Source organism: Hylaeus volcanicus, chromosome 5, assembly GCF_026283585.1.
Source record: "Hylaeus volcanicus isolate JK05 chromosome 5, UHH_iyHylVolc1.0_haploid, whole genome shotgun sequence".
In the NCBI taxonomy this organism is placed as follows: domain Eukaryota; kingdom Metazoa; phylum Arthropoda; class Insecta; order Hymenoptera; family Colletidae; genus Hylaeus; species Hylaeus volcanicus.
In genome coordinates, this window is record NC_071980.1 from 881212 (window position 1) to 903722 (window position 22511).

Here is a 22511-nt window from a genome sequence, read left to right on the forward strand (position 1 = left end):
TTCGCGACGAACGCAATCGGTAACTTTTTAATTAAACCGAGTTCCAGAAACTCGCCTCCGGGGAAAAGTAGCGAAAGGGCAGGAATTTATGCGAGGCTCGCGCGCCTACTCCGATTTCAGGGCTCGTATCCGCCTCGTGAGCGGCAAGAAACGATCTCCGGCATCTACCCCTTGGCTGGCCAGCGTAAAAGGGCAATAAAACACACGGGACGCATCTGGGTTACGAGCTTTACAAGGCGGTACCTTCTTTCTTTATCTCGTGGCAGGCCCCGTCTCTCGAGTCCTAAGCGATTTCTCGAACCCTGTTCCCCGCGATCTCGTCCCTCGATCCTTGTTCCTCCCAGAGGATCTATCTCGTGGGAGGGTCGCGATTCGCGCGGCTATCTTCGCGCACCGATAAGCCGCGTTTTTAACCCGCTCCTGTGTTTATACTGGAACGACTTTTCCGTGCACTCGTGCGTATCTCGGGTCTTTCTTCTCCATGATGGAACTGAACGTTCGTGGGGGAATATGCCTAGGCGAAGGGTTATTGGACGAGCGTGATAAAATGCAGCTCCGGAGACCTGCGCCTCGAATGGTTCGAGGTGAAAATCGGTGAACCTTGCGATGGATACTCCAGCGAGACGGCAATCGCTTTAGAGTAATTGCACTTGCACGGAATAGTTGTAAAGTGTCCCTTCTAGGAAGCCTCGCGGGTTTGTAGATCGGAGATAAATAGGGGATGTTTTTTTCTGGTGGTAAATCTTGTTTCAAGGGTGAAGCTAGACTCCTCTACCGTAATTTCATTATAGCTTCGCCAGCTTTTGTACCAGAAAATGAACTCGTTAACGCTTAACCTCGTAACAATAAATATTCATGTGTAAACGACGCGAAGGTATCTCTACACGGTTGTATAGCGTTCCTAAAAAGGGAGAGTAAACCGTAGGTATCTGCATCAATATTCCAATTCTGTTTCGACACCGACAAAGGAGCTATCCGATGGATCGCCGATATCCCCCTCTGCTCTTTGACCTCCTCTGATAGATTAAACGGGAGGCTCTGTTAGTTTTACAATGGATGTATTTCATTTTATCCAAGTTTATTGTATTTTCATCTATTTGATTTGATTTGATTTTACTTATCGTGCACTCGTTTACTTCGCATTACCGAATATAAAAACCAAGGCAAAAAATGGAGTAAAACTGCTACCACGAGAGATTCGTGTACGCCGCGACTTGTATGCCAAGAAAAAGAGCCCTAACGAGCGTTATTAGCGTAGTCGACACGCCTGAACGATTTCTCAGCGTCGAACATCGTTCCAGTGGTTTACATTTGAATTATCAGAATACAAAGAGTCTCTTATCAGGTAGAACACACTTCAGTTGCTTTACTTCGAATACTTCCAAACAAGTAGTTCCGCAAACCCGCCAGACTACGTTCGTTCTATTCGAACGAGCCAGCCAGTCGCGCCTTATTAACTTCACCAGGAAAGAAGAAGTGGGAATTACGATCGCGAAGAATTAAGGCATTGTCTACGCGCGACGTTCATTCCCTGGTACGTTTTCTAAGTGTTTGCACTCGTACTCTAGAAACACTCTTCGTTCGTGGCTTTAGACTAAGCCGACGTCCTACTTCACTCGTCCTTTCTTAAACATCTAATTGGATGCACCACCTCTTGGAATACTGTTTAAGAGACTTGAATTTTTAACGAAACATTTACAAGTCCAGAAACTTTTGTCGCAGAGGGTTAACAAAGACAGAAAAGAGCCCTTAGTCGAATTTCCACGACGTCGTATCCGGTCAAGACGGATCCGTTTCTCGACCCATTCGTTTAGGTTACTCTGTTCCCTTCCGTTTCTCTCTCAGTTTCCTTTTCCTTTCCTGGATTTATCCCAGCCACTTACACTCACCGTCTACCTCTGAATTTATTCCACGCCGGCCGGAAAGCTGGGTCCCGCGTCGAAACACCTAATAGAACTTCCGCGACGATTTATTTTAATCACCCTACGCGAAGAAGAATTAAATACGACCCGTGGGTCGATTCTACCCTCTCACGGTCGGACGAAATCCTCTAAAATTCGCGAAAAATATTAGCAAAACCTTTCATATTGTAACTAATCGTGAAACTAGAAATTCTCCAAGAAACCTTTTCACTTTCAACCTGTGAAAAGAATGCACTCTCTCGTAGCAATGCGCACGCTTTTTCCACCAGTTTACCCCGCTCTGTGGTTCCTGGAAGTTTACGTTTTACAAATTTTTGCGGTTCTCTTCCCCCTGGGAAAATATTTAATTACCAACTGCGATCGTTTTCAGTGTCTCGAGGTTCGAGTTACGTTAAACGCTTCGAAAAATAAAAATACCTAGAGAGAATCGTTAACAGGGGGATGGGCACGAATTATAGCCGCAAATTATCGTAAAACTTGAGCCACTGCGGCGAACTCCATGGGCAGGCGTAATTAAAAATTTCGAACGTTAAGTGCACGCGTATATAAACGTGGGCGATATCGGGCAACGTGGTCCCCGAAGACTACACCCTCGCACCGATATCGATACCTGGGGTGGACGGTAATCTTGCTGACCCGTGCTGGCGCGTTACCGCAATAACTAAGTCGTCGTTAATTAGAATTCCCATAATTATCGGCGTTTAAAGATAGGAACGCCTGGGCGAGTTCACCGCACCGAAAAATCGTCGTTAAATTCCCATTATCGTCCCTGGACGTACCCATTTCTCTTTCCAAGAGGAAGTCGGAGTTACCAACAGAGTGTCCTGCGATATCGGCCAGAGCAATCTGTCTTATCGCTGGAATGTTCTGCTTTATCGAGTTCTACCAACAGAATATTTCACCGTGAAGAAACCATCGTGCCCCAATCGTTCCATTTTTATTTATTTACTCGAAGAAAGGTTGAGCATTTAAACGACACTTGTAAACCTTCCCCCAAAGGTTGTTCAATCGCTTGGTTCACGAGCCCCGATTCCCACGTTTAGAATCGATTCCCAATTCGCGCGTATACGTGTTGTTTACCTTTCGTTCCCAGCAACGAGGTTCCAAAATGCTCGAAGGCGTTTCGAGGAATACGATTATGACACCTTGCGGCACGCTGCCTGCGGAACAGGTTGCGCCTGATTTTATCGGTACACGGGGAAACGCGTGTAAATATGCAGATAGCTGCTCGGCAAACCCGTGTACCCACGCTAATACCGCCAGCCAACCCAGTGGTTACTCGCGAATGCAACAAACAACGACTCGAACCAAATGCGTTTGCGAAGAATGGGAGGAGACGACTATGCAGACTCGCGGTTTATTAATTAAACGCGTTCCCTTGGCAAACGATGAAATTAAAGCACGCACCTGTCGCGATAAGGTAGCTGCAAACTTTCTAAGTGGTTTCATTGGAAATCGAGACTTGGAAACTGTTGGGGAACGCTGCAACAGTCTTCGACTTGATCGCTCGATGCTTCCCCAATTTCATTCGCGATTAATCTTTGTTCGTCTCGGTTATAGGACGCGTTGAATCTGCAACGCTATCGAAAATCGTGTACATGTCGCCGTGAGAACCGGATCGTTAGAAGTTGCTGACGCGAATAGAGACGTATTCGTGACGTTCCTGTTCTCGAACTTTGCTAACAATGCACAGTTGACGGAACATCTGTTGACAAGAGACGATAGCGGGGGACTGTAATCTGACATGCATCGGTGGTATATACTCGCGGGACCTCATTACGGTATTCAGAGAGTCGCGATTCAATCGTGCCCGATCGCTGCCAGCAGCGGAAAAATGCGATTGTCAGATCTGACAGCCAGAGAGTGGAAACAGGCGATCCAATGGAACCTGTCGGGGAGACGAATTTATTCATCGGCTGTATCAATTTGTTCCGCTATCGGCTTCGTTCGTTCGTTTGGATTAAATACCGCTGTCGCGAGTGACGCTCCGAATTTATGCCAGAATTTACGTGTGAATCAGCTGTTGCGCGGCGCCTTTTAATTTAGATTGATGGCGATGGTTAAGATTTCACGCGGCCCCATATTTTTATTTTTATTCGCGCCGATTATAGAATCGTTCGAGTTGCGGAGATTTTCGACGAATTGTCTCTATACTGCGATTCCCAACTCTTTGACTCTCCTACCGAGTCCCATACATTTTCTGCCAACGTTCCTCGACAGGAGACACTAATATTCCATCGACGAATTAAACGAGCTAAGCGCAGGCCGTGCAATTCGTCGGTGTTCGACCAGATTCGCAATTGCTTCCGTGCCCAGGAGACCTAATTATCAGACGGTCGATTCGTCTGCGATGTTCGGTCGAGCGAAACTTCGCGGTGGTGTACGCGTCGCGACGCCAAACTTGGCCGTCGGAGTTCCGCGTCGATTATAGACGAGCAAGCTGCATATTTCAATCCGTGCAATTACCCTAGAGGTATACGAGTTCTTCGAAAACTCGTCTGCTGTGGGAATAGCTTTGCTCCGGGCACTTGGAAATATTTTCCCATCACCGAAAGTATTAAGAATTCCAAAACTCGATAACGATTATCGTACGCTATTAAATTATACGAATTTAACGAGACGTTATGCATCGATGCATCGATGCAAGCTGGCATCGTTTGGTAGATTCGACAGAAGCGTCAATTAAAACTCCTGTATCGTCAGTTGTTCCTAATTGAGCGGATCTCACGCGAATGCTCGAATTACGTGCAGCATCGTGACGTTTCAATGCACTTGCACCTCGAGAGACGAACATTTGCTATCTGCGCGTTCGTGGAGGCAGAAGTACTCTTGTAAAAGAGAAGCTATTCCGTTCGTTTGAAATAACATATTTCTAACCGAAGCTATTCAAGCGAAGTATTTCGAGAGACTCTCGCGTTTACAGTTCAACGAACATTTTCCCATCCCCTTCGAAACGAGGACGATACCGAGCATTAACGAGGAACGAGATACAATAAATCAGTGTTTCTCAAACTGTGCTCCAGCGGATGAGACTTGAAAAGGAAACAGGTCGACGGGAAACAAAACAACAGCATTCTTCTTGAAACGTTTGTAATATTCGTGAAATGGGTTAAGAAACGATCATTAAATTCTGCGTACGAAATTGAGGTTTGAGAATCACTGTAGCAGTCCCTTTTTCTCGGATTCGCGGCTGTTGTACGCGACACGAATAATCGCCTTTCGAACGAGAGGTACACAAAACGCAAACGCTTTTCAATATGCAAAACAAATCGATTCCCGTCCCACGATCGACGATGAATAAAGCAAATATAATAAATTTCGAATGGACGAGTGCGTTTCTCGTTTGGCAGCCGCGAAAAATTGAGTCAGTCCGTCAGGCAAATTAAGCTGAACTCGTACAAACGAGCTTTTAATACCTCGCGCAAAAATGAAATTCGTCTGGTGTTGGGGCAAAAGGTGCGCGGATAATATTTGCCGAACCTCGAATGACTCTCGTATCAAGGTTTCTGGTTTTCAATTTTTATCATTTTTATTCTGGTTATAGATTATTGCATTCGGTCCGATATTCTGGGTCGAGGATCAACGATAAACTAGAATTGTTTAGAAGTCTATTCTCTACGAATTGGATCAAACTATTCAAACAAAATATACAGATTTCTGTGTACGTATACACCCTGCGAAAAATGGGGAAACTATCGGCAGAGCCGGGCGACGAAATCACAGCTTTCACGATGCCGCATCGAATCACCATATCCTCCTGCCCCTGGCTCGATTCCCCCCGCGGACGAGGCTTTATTATCGACGCGGTAACGCCGTCATCGTCGTCCTCGCGATTGTTAGTACGATCGTCGTTATTGTTATTGCATCGCGGCGGCCGAAGCGGTCGTTTTCCCGGCTCTCTCGAGTGCCTACGTGCCCAATTCCCATCGCAATTTGTGCAACACGGCCGACAGCGGACGCCCGACGGAATTATTTTCCATTGCGGGGGCAAATTTTTGCGAAACGCCAAGTCTTGGCCGCGGTAATGCTCGTCCAGGCGATTCGCGAGCCCGTGACCGGATTGTTACCGCGTTTCGAAAAGAAATTTACGACTTTCGAGGACTTTGGTCCAATTTCTGTCGTCGTCCAACCTAACCGCTTAACGACGCTCTTGGAAGGGTCGAGAGATCGGAAGCCAGTGGAAGAAATCCTCTAACGAAAGGAGGAGTATTAAATTTGATGGGGTGATAGCGGACGAGCGTGCAGCAATCGCTGTAAATAGGTGGATGGATCCAATGATAGATAGGTGGTCCTGTCGGTTAGGGTTCGATAACGTAGATTACTCTGTCAGGAAGGCGTATCGGTCTGTTGGCGATGTAAAACACCTTACTCCGTTAATAACTCGTGGAAGTAATTTGGGTTTTACGTTGCCGGCAGGACGATTTACCTTGCCGGCGTCTCGCGTGTCACGTGTCGTTATTCGGAGAAAGGTTGGATAGTTGGATTGTTAATCGTAATCGGTCGTTAAGCCTGAATATAATTGCTTCGTCGGTTGCCCACGGTGCTAATAGGAACTCGATGAATCGTACGCGCCATTGGTCATCCTTTTTGCGACCCGACGACCGCGGATATAACGCTAATGAAATTCGAATCATCGGAAATTAATTCGCGAGCACCGGCCACCGACAGCCAACCATCATCCGCACTGGGAAATGGGGATATCGATTTTCGTCCAAGCAAAACATCGTGTCCCGTTTCGCGCGTTCGCGATTATTACATATAAAGATTGATAACAAGAAGAGTGTTTTTAAAGCAAGCTCTTACTCGCTTTATGGAAAAACAGAGTATAAGCGAGAGAGAAGGTGAAAAAGCAAGATTCGGCGAACAGGGCTATTTTACAACGTAACCGAAATCAGAGGAACGTTGAAAAATCAGATGTTATCTTTCACGCCCTATTTTTACCGTTTCCAGCGCTGGAAAAATTCTTCCAACGTTGGCTGCTGTGAATAAGTAATGCGCCCTGGGAAGCCTCGATCCTCGGGAATTCGCTCTGTTTTGCATCGATTCTCGACCATCTCTCCGTCGCTCTGTATTTTTTTATCAACTCACGCGTGCCACTCTCGCGCGATTAATCTCCGCAACGAGCAGCCAGAGTTAACGATTTTCCTCGTTTTTCGACCGCTTCGAGCAATTATCGCTGATCTCGTAATGGAATACTGCGGTGTCCCTCGAACTGCTCTTAGAGGATTCCTTGGGAATCCAAAAAACACGAGCTATCAGGAAAAAATACATTTATTTGTTATTATAATTCCCTATAAACGTTCGCTCACACTTCTTGAAAAAGAAAAAAAGAAAGAAAAAGAGAGAGATAGTAATAGGTGGCTTAAGGAAGAATTGAATGTCTTTTAACGCGAGTAAGTTGTAATTGAAACTAAGTTGGAGATAGGGTCTTCTCCCGTTCTCGGACCAGCAATTAATAGAAGCAAGATTCCTAACGTTGGCCAGGGGTCGAAGCCAGGGCTTGTTTAAGTAAGTTTCATTGCGATAACTTGGACGATAATAACGGTAATAATGACAACAGGGGCGAGAAGAAATTTCACAGAGAAGGGTCCGAGAAAACGAGCACGGTACAACAGGTAGCATCCAGTCGAGGGACACGTCTTTTGGGAACTTTAACCGAGCACGGATTGAGGAAGAAGACACAACGAGAATTCACGAAACAGCGTTAATTTTCGTTACTCTTTGAGTATTCTCGAGAAATCCAGCAAATTACGGTGGAAAGTGTATTTAGAAAAATGTTGGAACAGTTGCTACATATAATATGAATTAGAATGACACTAGTCACTAGGGCAATACATCGTGATATTTCGAGTTGGAAAGTATCGTCCATCAAAATATGTCGCGATCTCTCAGGATCGATGCGTCCTCTTCCGTCGTTGACAAAGGTTACCTTGGTATCCATCGATCTCTTGATAGAAAGTTTAACAGAGACTGAAGAGGATTAAAGCGATTTTCTGTTGCTTCCGTTGACGTACGCTCGTGCAGTTCCTCGACACCGAGAACTTGCCTCCTCGTCGACGGAAAATTGTGGAAGTTTGGAATTGGAAGTTGAATTAGATTCAACTTGGAAAGTCCACCAACGGTGCAAGTCACCGCACGGTAAAATAGCCGAAAGTGACAATTTTCGTACTTTCGGTCACCAAACCTACTTTTACCCTTGTTTCCTCGCCACGGTGAATGTTATCTGTAGAATCAAGCATTTTTCGCGTGCAATCTCTCTTCACCCCGTTCTAGAAACCCATCCAAAGCATCGAAATACCGTCTAGATTCCACCGAACAAGCAACAACGGCGCGGGCGTGACGGATGACGCGAATCGCGGACTCGTGGAAAAATAAATCAAGACACGCGTAGTCGGTTGTTCATCAGTCCAGGTCGTTTATTAACTCTGGCTCGTCTATCCCCAGCTCTCAGCCAATGGAGACGCGATTACGTTGGATTCGTAAATCCTCCCTCGCTCCATCGATGAACCCCATCACTCCGCAAGGCGCGATATTAATTAATAACATTAACAACGAGTAATAACGGTGTTAAAATGGAGGTCAACGACGACTAGCCGCCGCGACACCGTAAGGCGACACCGAGGGCGTCGACGTAATTTTCTTACTCTCCGATTTCATTCCCCCGCGAGTGGACCAGGTTGCTGTACCCTTTTCCGCTCGAAATAATTAATATACAAGGCACAGGAGAGCGATTCGAAGGCGGTGGGATTTCGGTCCGAGCATCCGCTAGCACACGAAGAGAACCCTCTCCGAGGAATCGACGAAAACCATGAAGCGCTAATGTGCCTTCCGTAAAGACCTGCCGACCCGACTCACCGACCTGTTCATAAAAAATGAACGTGGTCTTCAGCAGCGTTTCCAGGATTCCTACACGCGAGCCCTTTCGGTATCCGCGAGTTTTTGGGTAAAAACGCGAAGGAAGGTGTCGAGTTATTTTTTTGAAAAGAAAGGGATAATCGGTTCGGCGCATTGGTTTTCTAAGGGGACGGAATCAGTCGTACAGGAGCGCGTATCGAGCCTAGTATTTTTCCGCCCCTCCCCCTCTCCCCTGGGTTTATTTTCGCTCACGCGACAGGCTCGAAGTTGCCATAAATTCAGCGACGCAAAGAGAAACGAAACTCAAGAAGGCACGAGATGCTTTATGTTTCGCATCACGCGACCGACCGATAACATTAACGAACCAATCCCTGCCGTCCCGTGGTTTCTCGGACGGTTTTCCACCCTTCTGAACGTCAAGGCTGAAAGTTATCGTTCCGTTGGTCCCTTCAGCCCTCTTTTCCCTCGTTCCTCCAGGCCCCCCAGGTTCGCGAGTTCCCTCTTTTTTTCCACGGAATGCGTTCATCGCCCTTTCATTCTTTTCTTTGGCCCACTTTTGTGTTTCGCGTGGCTGTCGACGGTGTTCATTAGACACGCTACCGATTTTTTATGACACGCTGCGGACGATAAGGATACAATACATACGTCTTTATCGTCGACCTGTAATTATCACGCCCCTTTCGCCATGCTTTTCGAGGGGTTACACTGTAAAGGACGAGAGGGAAGTGGACGATTTCTATTGTTTCGCGCGAAACGATTAACCGACAGTGCTAATCGAGAAAGTCTTTTTCATGAAACCAATAATTTCAACAAACACGATAAAGAAGAGAAACACGAATTTTACGTTATCTCGAAACAAAACGGATCCTTTAATCATCCTCGCGTGCGCCACAGCCCCTACAGGCCGTGCGTTCGATCACAGGGACAATGCCATGGAATTTACGACGTCGCGATTAACCTTTTGTGTAGCTCGGTCTTTGTGGCGTTTCTCTTGTGGGGGTAACAGAAACGAATTCGTTTCTCGGCGAATTGTTTGTTCATCGTTTACGACGGACGGTGATTCGTAAATGTCTCGGACTAGAAAATCTACTTTTCTGATTTACACCCTCCAAAGGTACAAAGGAACATCTTAACCTCTTGAATCATATTAATTTATTCAGTTAATTCGGTTGACGTGATCACGGATGCAACTTGATACGAGTTACGCTGCAAAAGGTTAAAATAATAGAATTATCAACATCCACAACGACTCCGAGGTCTACGTATATCGGCTCGGCCTATCGCGAGCTCGAGAGCAATTCGACTTGAATTCCTCCCAACAGCTCGGCACTCGACTTCGAAAGCCTCCTAGCACAGGTGTTTTCATTTTCCAGCCGTGTCGACTCTTTTCCCGCTTTAATCCCTCCCGACCTCTCTCTGTTTCACCCTCTCTTCTCGCTACCTGTTCACTTTCATCGAAAATACACAGGAGCGAAGTGCACGGCTCCGTTCCACAACGAACACATTCCATTTTAACCGCGTAACGGTTCGATAACGATCGGATTTTGCATCGGGAGCACCGCGGCTCGTACACGATACTTATTTCCGCTTTTCGTTGAAACATTTCCCTGCACGCGAGCACGAGACACGCTTTTTTTCTTCTCTAGTCGACTCTTCCGAGTTGAACAAACATTTTGTACATACGTACACGGACGACGAATCTCGTCTAATATTTACTCTGTTCCTCGGCAATGCAGAATATACTCCGCGTTCCAAGGATTTATCGACAGGGCGTTCCGCATTGCCGTTAGAAAATCTCAAAAATCAAACTTATTTTCGCGATTCTCTGTATCCCCCCTTTAACGCAGGCTGGTGCCGCGAAGCGTCATTCGCGACAGGCTAAATTAGCTAAGAGTGCCTTTGATGTCTCAGCTGCTTGGTCGTTCGTCGAAAGATACGCGAGAGGCAGCCGTCTTTGTTCGTCGGTTAGCTATTCATGGTGTCGACGGTATTCGCGGACGAAGGGTCCTTCTCCTGGCCAAGAAGACGTCTGCTGGCTCCTGTGAGCGAGGAGCGTGCTACGATTTTCATAAACCTTTATTGCCCAGGGCCGCTGTCACCGTAGCCGAATCGCGAACCAAAGAAAAGCTTAAGCGCTGACGACAGTTTGAGAGATCCTCCCGATGACTTCTCCCCGGTATCCCGTTTGCGGGAAATGTACTCTCCTCGTCGAGACGTCCTTTCTTTTCGGCTCGTACCGCGACTTGAACGCCGCAGGAAATCCGCGCCTACCCCGTTTCGAAGAACGTTTCTACGTTTTCCGTCGGCCCCTCCTCCCGCTCTCATCGCTCCTCCAGGATTCTTTTCATACGTTCTTCCATTTTTCCCCTCGTTTCTTCGCTCCCTCTCAACGCCAGATGCCACTAACTGCACCCTCCGCTGATGAGATCCTCCTCTCAACCTGTGCCTGTTCAGCTCCTTCCACCCTGCCACAGGCTTCCTTCTACTTAGGCGTCTTTGGGAGCCTCGATCCAGTCACGTGGATCCTCGAGTTTCCGTGATTTTCGATAGGTGTATTCGATAGGTGGAAGAGCAGACGAATCGAGACGTCGAGCGTGTCGGTCCAAAGTCACGCGTAGCTCGAGCGCGTGTCGAGTCCCAAAACGATCGTCAATCCGTCGCCAAGATCCCCATTTTCCGCGCGTGTGACCCATTCGCGAGAATGCTGGGTAATTCTGTTCGAGTGAACGTCCCGATACGCGACACCGCAGCCGTGATTTAAGTATCCACGGAATTAGCACGGTAGCCCATTAAACCGGACAGAGAGTCGTTGGCGCGGCCTCTCTCGTGGACTCTTTCCAGAGTATCCAGCGGAGAGTGCCGGCTTAAAAGTATTCCGTGGTTGACCCCTGGGATAGTATGAATTGCTCTTAAAGCCGAGCCTCGACCCGTATATTAACCTCCGTTTTAATTAATCACCCGCTGGATGAGCGCCGACACCCGTGCACGCGCGCGAAACGGGGCTGCAAAACTTGACGAATTCGCCGCCCCGTTATTGCCCCACGGTCCCTGAAATTCCGTCGTTCGAACCCTACGCAAATTTATTCCACGCTGAAACTGTTTACGCAACAAGGGCGCCCGATCGAATAACCGCGAGTATTTATCGCGCTGGAAACGCACTTGTAAACACTTGTCGATTCTTGTAATGAAATTCCGTCGAATCTTCGACATGGTTCGATATGTTTACGAGTCCACTCTTGATTATGTTTATGCGGCAAGGGCTAGGGTGTAGATCAAATAACGAGAATATTTATCGCGCCAGGTACCATTAACGAGAGAACGATTCATCGCTTGCAGTAATTGACACGGTGAAAGGCGGCAACTACTGTCCGTCGTTTGGTCCCAGAGGTTTCCAATCGCGGGTGTAACTATTTGTACACGTTAATAGCAATTTGCGGAAGAGGCGCGCGTCCAGACTGTCGCACCGTGGTCAGTTTTAACAATCTAGGCCAGGGATGAGAACGTCCGCGGCCATTTGCCATATCTCGGGGTACAGTCTCTTTTCATATTTTGTCAATTTTGTATCTACTTTGTTTACAACGTATACCGGGTAACGGTAAAGGAGAGAAACGTTAATTTAAAAGTATATTAATACCGCTAACGTTATCCTGTAGAACGGGAGTATTTATCGCGTCTGTACTGTTAACGAGAGAAGGATTTATCGCTCGCAGTAATTGACACGGTGAAAGGCGGCAACTACTGTCTGTCGTTCGACCCGGAGGATTCCAATTGCGGGTGTAACGCGCGGCTATTTGTGCACGTTTAATAGCAATTTGCGGAAGGTACACGTGTCCTGGCTGCCAAACGCTTCCTATGACAATTTTAACCTGATACTTTTGGATATTGGAACTTACCATCGATTTAAATTCCGTGTCGGAAATTGTAATTATAAATTAAAATTCGAAACGTTAAATTTAAATGCAGATGGAAACCGATGGAATTTTCAGTTCATTTCCTTGATCCACCGATGCTTTCGTATCAGAAGACCGAGTCATTCTCGATCGTCCTCCTCGAATTAATGCCTTCCTCGTCCCTGTGGGTGAAATTCTCGTCGTTCCAGGAGCTGACTCGAGGAAATACAGACGTGTCGGTCCACGACTCGTGCGTATCAATCTTTGGCGGATCAAGCAGGCTTCGCGGAGCCGCTTAAGTCCGTGGTATCCATTAAACTCTCGTCGAGACCGAGAGGTACGCGTCTGCTATGAACTTAACCGTGTTTGATGAAACTTTTCCTCCTCGAAGGAAAATTTGATGACGCGAAAGTAGCCTGACCTGACCCCCCATCCGTCTCTCTCGAGAATGCCTCGTGATACGGTGCCGGCTGACGCTGGATTATGAATATTTCAGTTTTGCGAAACACCGTGGCCGGGTGTGTTTACTGGCATCTGACCGCCATTCCGATGGACGTCCGCTGTTTATTGTTTGCAAACAATGCCAGTGCCGGTGTAATCTTACGGCGATGTCTCTGTTTTGCTTCGTTGAGGCTAACTTTGGGTGGAGAACTGCTCCGATCATGATGAAATTTTCTTTCGATTTTTGGATGTATAGGAAATGTTAATGTTAATATTATTCGTCGAATGAAAACTAGCGTGTCTCGAGTTGTTATTCGCAGTCGTTTGGTAATCGATCATTGCTTTCTGTTTTCAGCTCTCTGAGCTCGAGCAGCGGGTCTTGGAAGCGGAGGGCCGAGCCGACGAGGCGGAGGACAAGGTGAGAATAAATTACGATATCGAATTTCGCAATCGAACTCCTGCACTGTGTTTCGTAAGAAACGTAAGAATATTCCACCTGTAATCAAAGACCATTCTTTGTATCGTTTGCTCGTTATTTTCTTTGTCTTCTCGTTTTTACAGCTTTCCGAAATATGTTTAAAATAGAAATTTACACCTGATTACATACCTGTATCGAAACCAAGAATAAGTCCGACGATCGGTACCAATCACCTCCACGATCGATACAGGGTTGCATGTCCCCTAATTCTCTTTGCCGTGTCTTTCCACGTCGGTAAAAATAAAGCGCAAGGGGTTCCTATAAAATATCGATACTGCGTTACCGACCACGAGAAGTCGCCGTCACACGGTACAACTAGGGAAATCGTGAACCATTTCCAGCGAGGCGTGTCTATTGATTTTCTGTCTCGACTCGCTCCGTCAGTCTTTTACCGACAGTTGCCATGTCTCTTACCAACCGTGGGCAATCTCGTTTTGAATTTTGGCGCAATTGCGTGCACGGTGTTCCCGATAGAAGATCGACCAAAGCTAGGCATCGATTTTAATGCCAATTCTGAGAACACAGTCATTCTTATCGTCTTTCAACGATTGAAAGGAATCGCTTGGAAAAGAACATTCTGTTCTCGGCAGTGCCCCCAGAATTTTAACACCGAGAGTACAGTCACTCTCATTGTCCTTAAAAAGTTGAAAGGAATCGAAATTGCAATGCTTATCCAAAGGACGTGGCTCGCATCCGGAAGCTTCAGCTATGAAACTTTAGAAATTTCAGGAGCAGAGTGTGCAAGTGGAACCAACTTCCAGCGCCAGCGTGATAGAGGACAACCCTAACGCGAAACGAGCTTTTGGGGTGACTTACCCTCGTGGTAAAGAGCCAACCATGACTCCAGTCGGTAGCCCGCGTCGGTGTCAGGGCGCATGTTGCGTCTCATTGATTTTCGTGCGCGAGAAAGACGGGGCCACGAGGATGGGAGAAAGACGGGCCTGCCGGAGGAACTTCGGAGGAGAGAACGACTAGCCACCTGGAGGAAGGGTGAGAGGATCGACAATATGGCCGAGCGACCGGCCGGTGAGACCGTCGTTTTGTTATGATCTCGAAAATCGGTCGAGAAGTCGTCGTGGGTTCGTGAACCACGCGCGTCCGCGTCTGGATCGACGACGACAAATCGACGCCCGCGACCTGGCGTCGTACTCGATCCTCGTGGCCTCGATTGTCTTCGACGCGCCGTCGACAAGTTGCACCACCGTGTCTTGAGAATTATGGATCCAGGCAGGTGACATCGATGAAAGGTAATCAGCTCCTTGGAAACCACCTTAATCGCCTTCTATGATTAAATCTCTAACATTTACTGTTATTCTGTGCGAATCAGTTTTTCAAAGAACTTTATTTACTTGGTTGTTTGTCACACGACGAGAGGAGAAGGAACCTTTATGTCCTGTGCTTTACGAAAACATCCCCATGGGTTGGCTTCTTTGACCTAAAACTTGATCCTCCTATTCCTCGAATTCGAGGAGCACAGGTGTCTTTTGAGCTTTCCGTTGCGTCTTTGTTGTCTATTGTCTCCTATTGTATCCTCGCTCGAGTCGCAAATTGTTCGTCTGAACTCGATTCGATCACGTTGATTCCTCTTGCGGCGAACCGATCTCGCATGTTGAGATGCGCACCCCCGGAAAAAAGAAGACTGGTGAACGATTTACCAGACACAGCCCGACTTAACGACTCGCTTTGACGGGACTTGTCGCGTATAGAATTGGCACGAGGCCAATTCATGAGTAATCCTCGTTTCCCGTGAGCACCCGCGCAATAAACAAAATAAAGGTACCGCGGCAGACGTACCTTTCTTGCTCCCGCCCCCCCCCCAGGCACGGAGGCTTCTTTAAATATTTCAAAGCGGTCGTAGCGCGTTAGACTCGTTTCGATGTTGCTCTTTCCCGTCTTCCCTCGCGATTCTCGCAGAAACTTCCTTTCAACGTCGATAAACGGTCCAATTATCGGTTCATTTTTTGACAATGGAACATGCGCGTTACGCCTCCTTATTTTTTTAACAAAAGAAAGTAGTTGTAACGCTATCTGGCATGAGCCATATTTTCACAAACTATTTCGAAATACTTGATACGCGCGTGTATACATATGTATATATATATATATTTAAACTAAACTCATCGCAGAACTTAGTCACCGGGAAGTGACAAATGGTTTTGCAGAATCGGTATGATTATTTCAGAGAAATGACGAGGAAAACATGCGCTTCCGTCGTGCTGCCTTTGGGGCGATTAAGTTTCACTCGTAAAAGCGAAAATATAAGGTAGACGTGCCCGAATTAGCGGTCCCTTATCGTTGATTCATGCCTGAGATGGATAGAATTTTATTGAAATAATATAGGGCGAGTGATGCAGGTTTTGAAATTTTTAAAACGAATTAAACTTTTTCTAGAACTGTAACCCGTAATCGGTAGTCCTTCCTGAGTCACCGATAACCGATTCGAGTGGTTTGCATAGTAAAAAATAAGCTGTCGGATAAGCTGAAAAGGCTAGATAAATTGGAAAAATGTTACTTTCCCCTGGTTCGTGAATCAGCAGCATTGATCCAGTTGAGAGTATCGACGCGTCGCGTCGTGTTCGAGGGATTAATAGATACTCGGATCGAGGCTTCGACGAATAGAAAATGAGCAATAATTTCCATAGAAGATCTGGCACGATCTAATCTCGAACCGACAACTTGGATCGCATAAATGCCCTCGATAGCGAGGCCGTGCAATTTGTTGATCCCTTCAGTCAACGGTTGCGTTTCTCACGCCATTCGTGGGTCGTTGATCCATTTAAACGCAGCCTCGCGGTCGTCTGTTTTTTCCTGGGGCTCTTTCCCCCCGAAGATCGCGGTTGAATGGATGTTTCTGCATGTACGTGCACATTAACGGGCTTCGTTTTGGCGGGAAGCCAGCGCCTTTCGACGTTGTATCCGAGAATCGAATCGGCGCACGTGCGCGACCGCGTACTGCTTAAAAAAAAGTAACAGAAAGGAGTGTTTTCCACAGATGAGCCGTAGAAAAAGAAAAAACAGCATTAAATTCCAGTCGAAGGTGTCGATATTTTCGATAAAATCTTGAGAGAGTCGCGCGCGTTTTCTGAAAGATCAGCGCAGATAAGATTCAATTATTCTTGCTTGGCTATTTCTGGTTTCGCAGCAGTTTTGCTTTCAAGCCTGCGCTTCGGGAGACACGAGACGAATCGATAAATCTTAAGATACCTACGGTTCAAAAGTCGCCAGATGCGTTTTCAATCGAACGACGAACTTGCCGTTCGGGTTGTTATTTTCGAATTAAACAGCTTTAACCTTTTCGCTGGTGAATTCGATTACAGTTGCATAGCTACCCTCCTCTGTTTCAATGAACGCATCAGTTTCGTATCGAAAGCATGTACAGATCCAGTATACGCGTAGCCTCAAGGGGTTAAATCGGACAATGGAAATTTAGATAACGACTCTACGGACACAAAGGGTCCTGTAGAGGTCTGAAACAGAGTATCGGAGAAGCTGCGTCGAGGGTAGCAACCGCTCTGTCGGACGAGGAGACTCGGGGTGGCGTGTGTGCACAAGTTCGCAGGACCTCAACGAATTCTGCCATTGGCCACGAGCCAACGTGACTCATCGCCTCTAGGAAAGACCGACGGAGAGTTTACGTGCATCGGTTTCGTTCAGTTCGGTTCGATCTCCGGCATCGTGCGCACACCGCCCTTCTTCCATCCCTTTTGGTGTCTCCACCCTTTGGAAACAAGGGAAATCCTGGCTCTGGGAGTGTCCTCGTTGAACCGCGGTCGCAGGAGAGCCCTCGAGAGGACCCACCAAGGCGAAGGGCCTAAAGAGATCCTCGGAGCGAACACTCGTCGCGTTATCATGGCCTCTCGTAACCTTGGTAAGCCTCGAGTTGCCACGATGACACACTGCACCCGAAACGGTTCATCGAGAGAGGAAAAATAAACCGTGGATGGGAGGTTTGCCTTGCTTTGGCGGACCAAGGATTCTTTTCTTGTCGGCGATCTAGGAGAATTCTTGTTCGCGGGGCAGTGGCACGTGGCAGATTGGGTGTAGTGGAGTTTAGTATTGCTTTCGAAGTAACTATAACGCTTCGTTTGGGCTGTGACAAAGTTTGGGCTAGGGAACTTTGGCTATCGCGATAGCTATTTTTAGAAGAGTAACACGAAGTGATGACGAGGGTTTGTTGATGAGAGATTTGTGGCACAATAGGACCTCTGGCTAATGGCTAGTGGGCACCTGATTACGAAGTGATTACCTTTTGTCTACATCTTCAAAGTCTGATTTAATCTTTTCCACGATACTTATCAATTATACAAAATAATTCCTCCTCGGAAGTTGTTACTTGTCCTAAAACCCCTAAATGTATGAACGAAACTCCAAAACCGTGCGGGTTAAAAACGTCTCGTACCTGCTTCTACAAATTCAGATATGATTAGGGTGACAGAGGGTTAAGCGTCCCGAGGAAGAGCGCGGTCGATCCTGATGGCGCGTGGGAAAGGACGACAGTGAACGTGAAAACGAACAGGATAACGGGTGATCGATATGACTCGCGGGGAGAGCACATGCACCACGATGGTTGTCGGGAGGAAAACACTCGGCCAAGAGGATTTCCCCGCTGGCGTATTGATTTTCTCGATACAGCTCTCCCCTTTTGGCAGTGGACGCTCGGCGTTCAGGCGCTTACGTATGTACTCGTATCCGTGATATCGATTTTTGACAGCTGCTACGAAACGACAACCGCCACCATCGTGTCAGAAAAGGGGTGCACGAGGTCTGCACGCAACGTTGAACCTCTGTCTGTCCCCCTTTGTCGCGTAGCGGGGGCCCCCTGCACGCTTTTTCGCTGTTTACTCGAGGATCCCACGGCTGGAGCCACGCGTCTGCCATGCTTCTCAAAACGCGCCGAAAGCGACGAAAAACGTGACCCCAAGTCCGTTGAAACTCCTGGTATGTACGTGTTGCTTCAACATTCACACTTCGCTCCATGTCTCGGAAGCGAGTCCGTTATAGAAAACTTTCTCTGGCAAAAGTCTTTCATCGGTTCTCAACTTTTGGGGGACGAAATCGTTCTAACGGAAATGAAGTAACTGTGCGGAAAAGATGGTTCGCGATGGCCAAGGAAACTACAGACTTGAGCTAAACCTACACCTGTTGTTCCTACGATCGTCATATTTTTATTCGTTTAACGAGTGGCCGCCCTTTTCTGCATAGAGTGTAAAAGATCCCGGGCGAACGATGCCTACCAAGTGATTCCTGAACGTTTGAAAAAGAATGACAATCCCACCCCCCAGAAAGGATCCACTGTTCGGTCCCATACACTCGGATATTCCATGAATTGTCGATAAGTTTGCATTGGCCTCCACGTTGACCTATATAAAGCGAACAAATCAGTTAATGTTTGAAAGGAACGGAGGTTCTGCGTGCTCGGGAATCCCTTGGCGATCCATCGTCACAGGCCACCCTGAGCCATCTTAGAAATTCGGTGCAGTATGGTTGATAGAGGCAACAATTTCCGTTGCTCGAACAGTTGTTATTCTGTATTATAACGCAGGTGTTTGATGTCTTGCAGGTACGGATGATGGAGGAGCGGCTAGTGAAGGGTGAATACTGCTTGAGCACATCCGGCGTTGGTTCTCCACCGCACTCCCTGCCGTCTACCTCTGGTACGCAGAATGACAAGATCGAGGACGTTCACTGTGCCTGCATCTCGAAGCTAGAGACTCAGGTCGAGGAACAGGTGAGAAATCCTTGGACTCGTCAAATGTTAGCACCCGTCATTCGAGGTTTTTATCGTGTTTCGAGTAGTTTCTCGACTTTATATCTTCGGTGAAACATCTTGTATACACGTGTACCATTCGCCTTTGAGAGGAATAGCTTTCGAATAGTGTCGTCCTGTAGCATGAACCGGTTGAACTGTATCTTCCAGAAATATTGAAAGGTACCACAGTGGATATTTTGTATCGACGAGCTAGTAATCGTATCGCATGACACGGAAGGTGTTTCTTTGAAACTTTGAATGGAAGAAACCAGCTCCGTTGAAATTATAGATTCGTTTCGTTTATTTGCAATGATTCAATTTAAGTAGTTACAGTTTACGATAAAGTGCGATAAAGCGCTTCCAGCGGATCAGCTGTCGAGATAACCAACTCACAACCGATATCGGTTGCTTGCAGAGACAGTTACGCCTCCAAGACGCGAGGCAGGTCGAGGCGAAAGCCGCGAGGATAAAGGAATGGGTTACCAATAAGTTGAGGGAATTGGAGCAACAGAATCAGCACCTGCGGGAACAGAATAACAAGTGCAACCAGCAATTGGAACTTCTGAGGAATCACATAACAAATATCGGCCTGAAACCACCTGTGAGTTCCAGCGAACGCATTTGTCCGACAGCTGACGCTTTCATTCTTGAAACGCAGACAGTTAGATGCAGATAGATGCACTCAGTTAGTTGTTCACAAAGTGGTCATCTTTTTTGACGATATCCTACCCTTAGATTTATCTATCCATGTTCTTTTCACGTTCAACTTGACGATCCTGTACTACAGGCACCAACAAGAGCGTCGTTGTCCTTGGAAGTGAATCCTACGCTACGCAGGCGATCAGAGAGCCTCGAGGGAACACCGCAGGCGGTGCCAGAGAGCGTGCAGAGCGCTACAGCGGAACCTCAAGCAGGCATCAAACACCGTAGACACCTGTCCGCTTGCGGGACTATACAGCGAGGAATTGCGGCCACCAACATGGACTCGAGGTAGAATACTGTAAGGAGCTACAAAGAATGCCCCGAATCCTGTTTGCCGCTCGCAAATTAGTCATCGTAGTAACTTCTTTCGATAGTTGTCGTCGTTATATCTGAATTCCAATCAGGGGCATTCTTTCCAGCTCTCCAGTATACTTGAGCGAAACGTTCTGTGAGCTTCGCGCGCGCCCATTCGCTTCTGCAATCGCTTCCGCGCTTCTGCCAACATTAACAGCCTCTAAAACGTCATGCAAATGTATATTTCGATTCTCCTTGGGAGGTCTCACGACGTGATAGCGGCGCCCGACTCTCGAAACTGTGGTACCCTGTCGCGTCCGGAGACTTCCTGCGGAGATATGTCAACCCGTGTACTTTTATCTATTGCTTCTTAATCTCGAGCATGATGCTTATAGTCGGGTCAGAACTGGTGGGCCAAAGGCACGATTATCGAAAAAAGCTTGACTAAAGAGTCTGGCCTGAGAAAGTCCTGTTGTAATTTCAAGTAGAATAACAGAGTGGCATCTAACGTGACCATTTAAGATAAGAGTAACTAGCCTTGACAATCCAGGTGATGATCTTGATCCGATTGTAGATCCTTCTGTCTTCTTTTAACTTGTTTCCTTCGTTCTCGCTGACGCTAGCGATTAACACGAAGCTCTCGCTAATTACGTACCGATCTAAATGCGTCTGCTGGATGAAATTAGTTCCGTGCTTTATGCTTGCCGTTCGTTTTCTGCTCTAGCCTGCTGTCCGAGGAGCTGGCCGCGGCGGTGGAGAATCTGGTGATGCTGCCCAACATACCTGGCGTCTCGGAGGCCAGTAGAGATAGTGGCAGCTCCGAGGCTATTCACGACTACGCCGAGATATACACGCCAAGCAGGGAAGGTTTGAATTGGACTCAGAGCGCGCAGGGTCCTCGACCTCCTACTCCGCCTCTTCACCGATTTCCCAGTTGGGAAGCCAAGATATATCAGGTAGAAAATAATAAACTATAACTCTTAGAAGTCTCCCTAAAGTTGACAGTACAAACCCCTATACCTAATAATTCCTGTAAGAAAGAATAATGAAATAGTCGACTCTTACGTGGTTACGTAGGGTAGCATTTCGTTGCGTCGAGGGTTGGCAGAATGCATAGTCATGCTCTCGCCGCTCGTTGAACAAGTTTGCAAAGTGTAGAATGAACGAGCCGCGTAATGAGGCATGCGTGGCGTGCATGCTCGCCAAGTTGTTGCAATTTGTAATCAAACAAACGCGACGCTCGTTGATTCCATAGGTTGCTGATGGCGGGCTTGGCATCGGTCCACCGACGAACGAGGAATCCGCGCCATCCACGATGACCAACACGACCAGCTCGTCGAAACATTCCCAGGCAACAGGACACAACTTGACTGCGCACAATTCCCAAGGCTATTGCGATATTTCGGTTCCAGTTTACGCAACGGTCAAGGGTAGGTTGTAAATCTATACCAGGCCTGGATCCACTTATCTTCGCACCTATTTAGGACTCCGATCCTAACGATTCTTTTGCATTTTAGGACGAGCCAGTCAAATTAGGTCCATGCCATTCGGTGACAGTTCCGACGATAGCTCGGACGGCGAAGAGCACCCGAATCAAACCGAGACCAACACGAGAATCACCAACAGCTCATCGGATAATACGGACTCTTCCCTTGGCAGTGGAAGTAGCCCGTCGAAAAGCGTAAAAACCACCAGCAGCCTTAGTCCTGCCAAGAGAAGCTCTAGCGGTTCTCCTAGCAAGAGCGTGAAACGTGGTAAGCATTCCGCCAACTGTGCACCAAGCACTTGTAATTATATCAAAAGAATACAAGTTGAAGAAATTATTTTCGCTTGTACAGATACCTCTCTGGAGTCTGGCTTATCGGAGGATTACGCGATACCACCCGACGCGCTCAGTTCAACCTCTCTCGAGTCCAGCATGCCAAGTCTGCTGATGCGCGTCTCAGGCGAGAGCCCCAAGAGGCAAGAGTCTCTGGAGAAGACTGGTCATCTGGCGAAACTCGGGGGTAAGCTGAAAACTTGGCGGAAGAGATGGTTCGTCCTGAAGAACGGGGTGCTCACATATTGGAAAAGTCAGAACGACGTCAATAGAAAACCTCAGGGTCAAATAGTGTTGGACGAAGTGTGCAGGTACGCTTCGGACCATATCCAATTTTTTTTATCATTTTAATCCAAGTCCT

General features: G+C 47.3%; 1 protein-coding gene across 11 annotated transcripts in view; it reads left to right on the top strand.

The window, feature by feature from the left end:
* LOC128876439 (uncharacterized protein CG43867) overlaps positions 1–22511 on the top strand; it is a 90074-nt gene that overhangs the window by 61553 nt on the left and 6010 nt on the right. For 8 of the 11 annotated variants that reach the window (XM_054122818.1, XM_054122822.1, XM_054122821.1 and 5 more), the window contains exons 3-10: positions 13464–13526; positions 19147–19314; positions 19751–19936; positions 20123–20325; positions 21056–21287; positions 21587–21761; positions 21849–22085; positions 22170–22461. In XM_054122818.1, the coding sequence (XP_053978793.1) occupies positions 13464–13526; positions 19147–19314; positions 19751–19936; positions 20123–20325; positions 21056–21287; positions 21587–21761; positions 21849–22085; positions 22170–22461 (1556 nt within the window). Of the gene's footprint in view, positions 1–13463; positions 13527–14528; positions 14834–17052; positions 17455–18092; positions 18525–19146; positions 19315–19750; positions 19937–20122; positions 20326–21055; positions 21288–21586; positions 21762–21848; positions 22086–22169; positions 22462–22511 lie in introns of those variants that run through there. The other 3 variants (XM_054122827.1, XM_054122828.1, XM_054122829.1) reach the window with 3 other exon arrangements.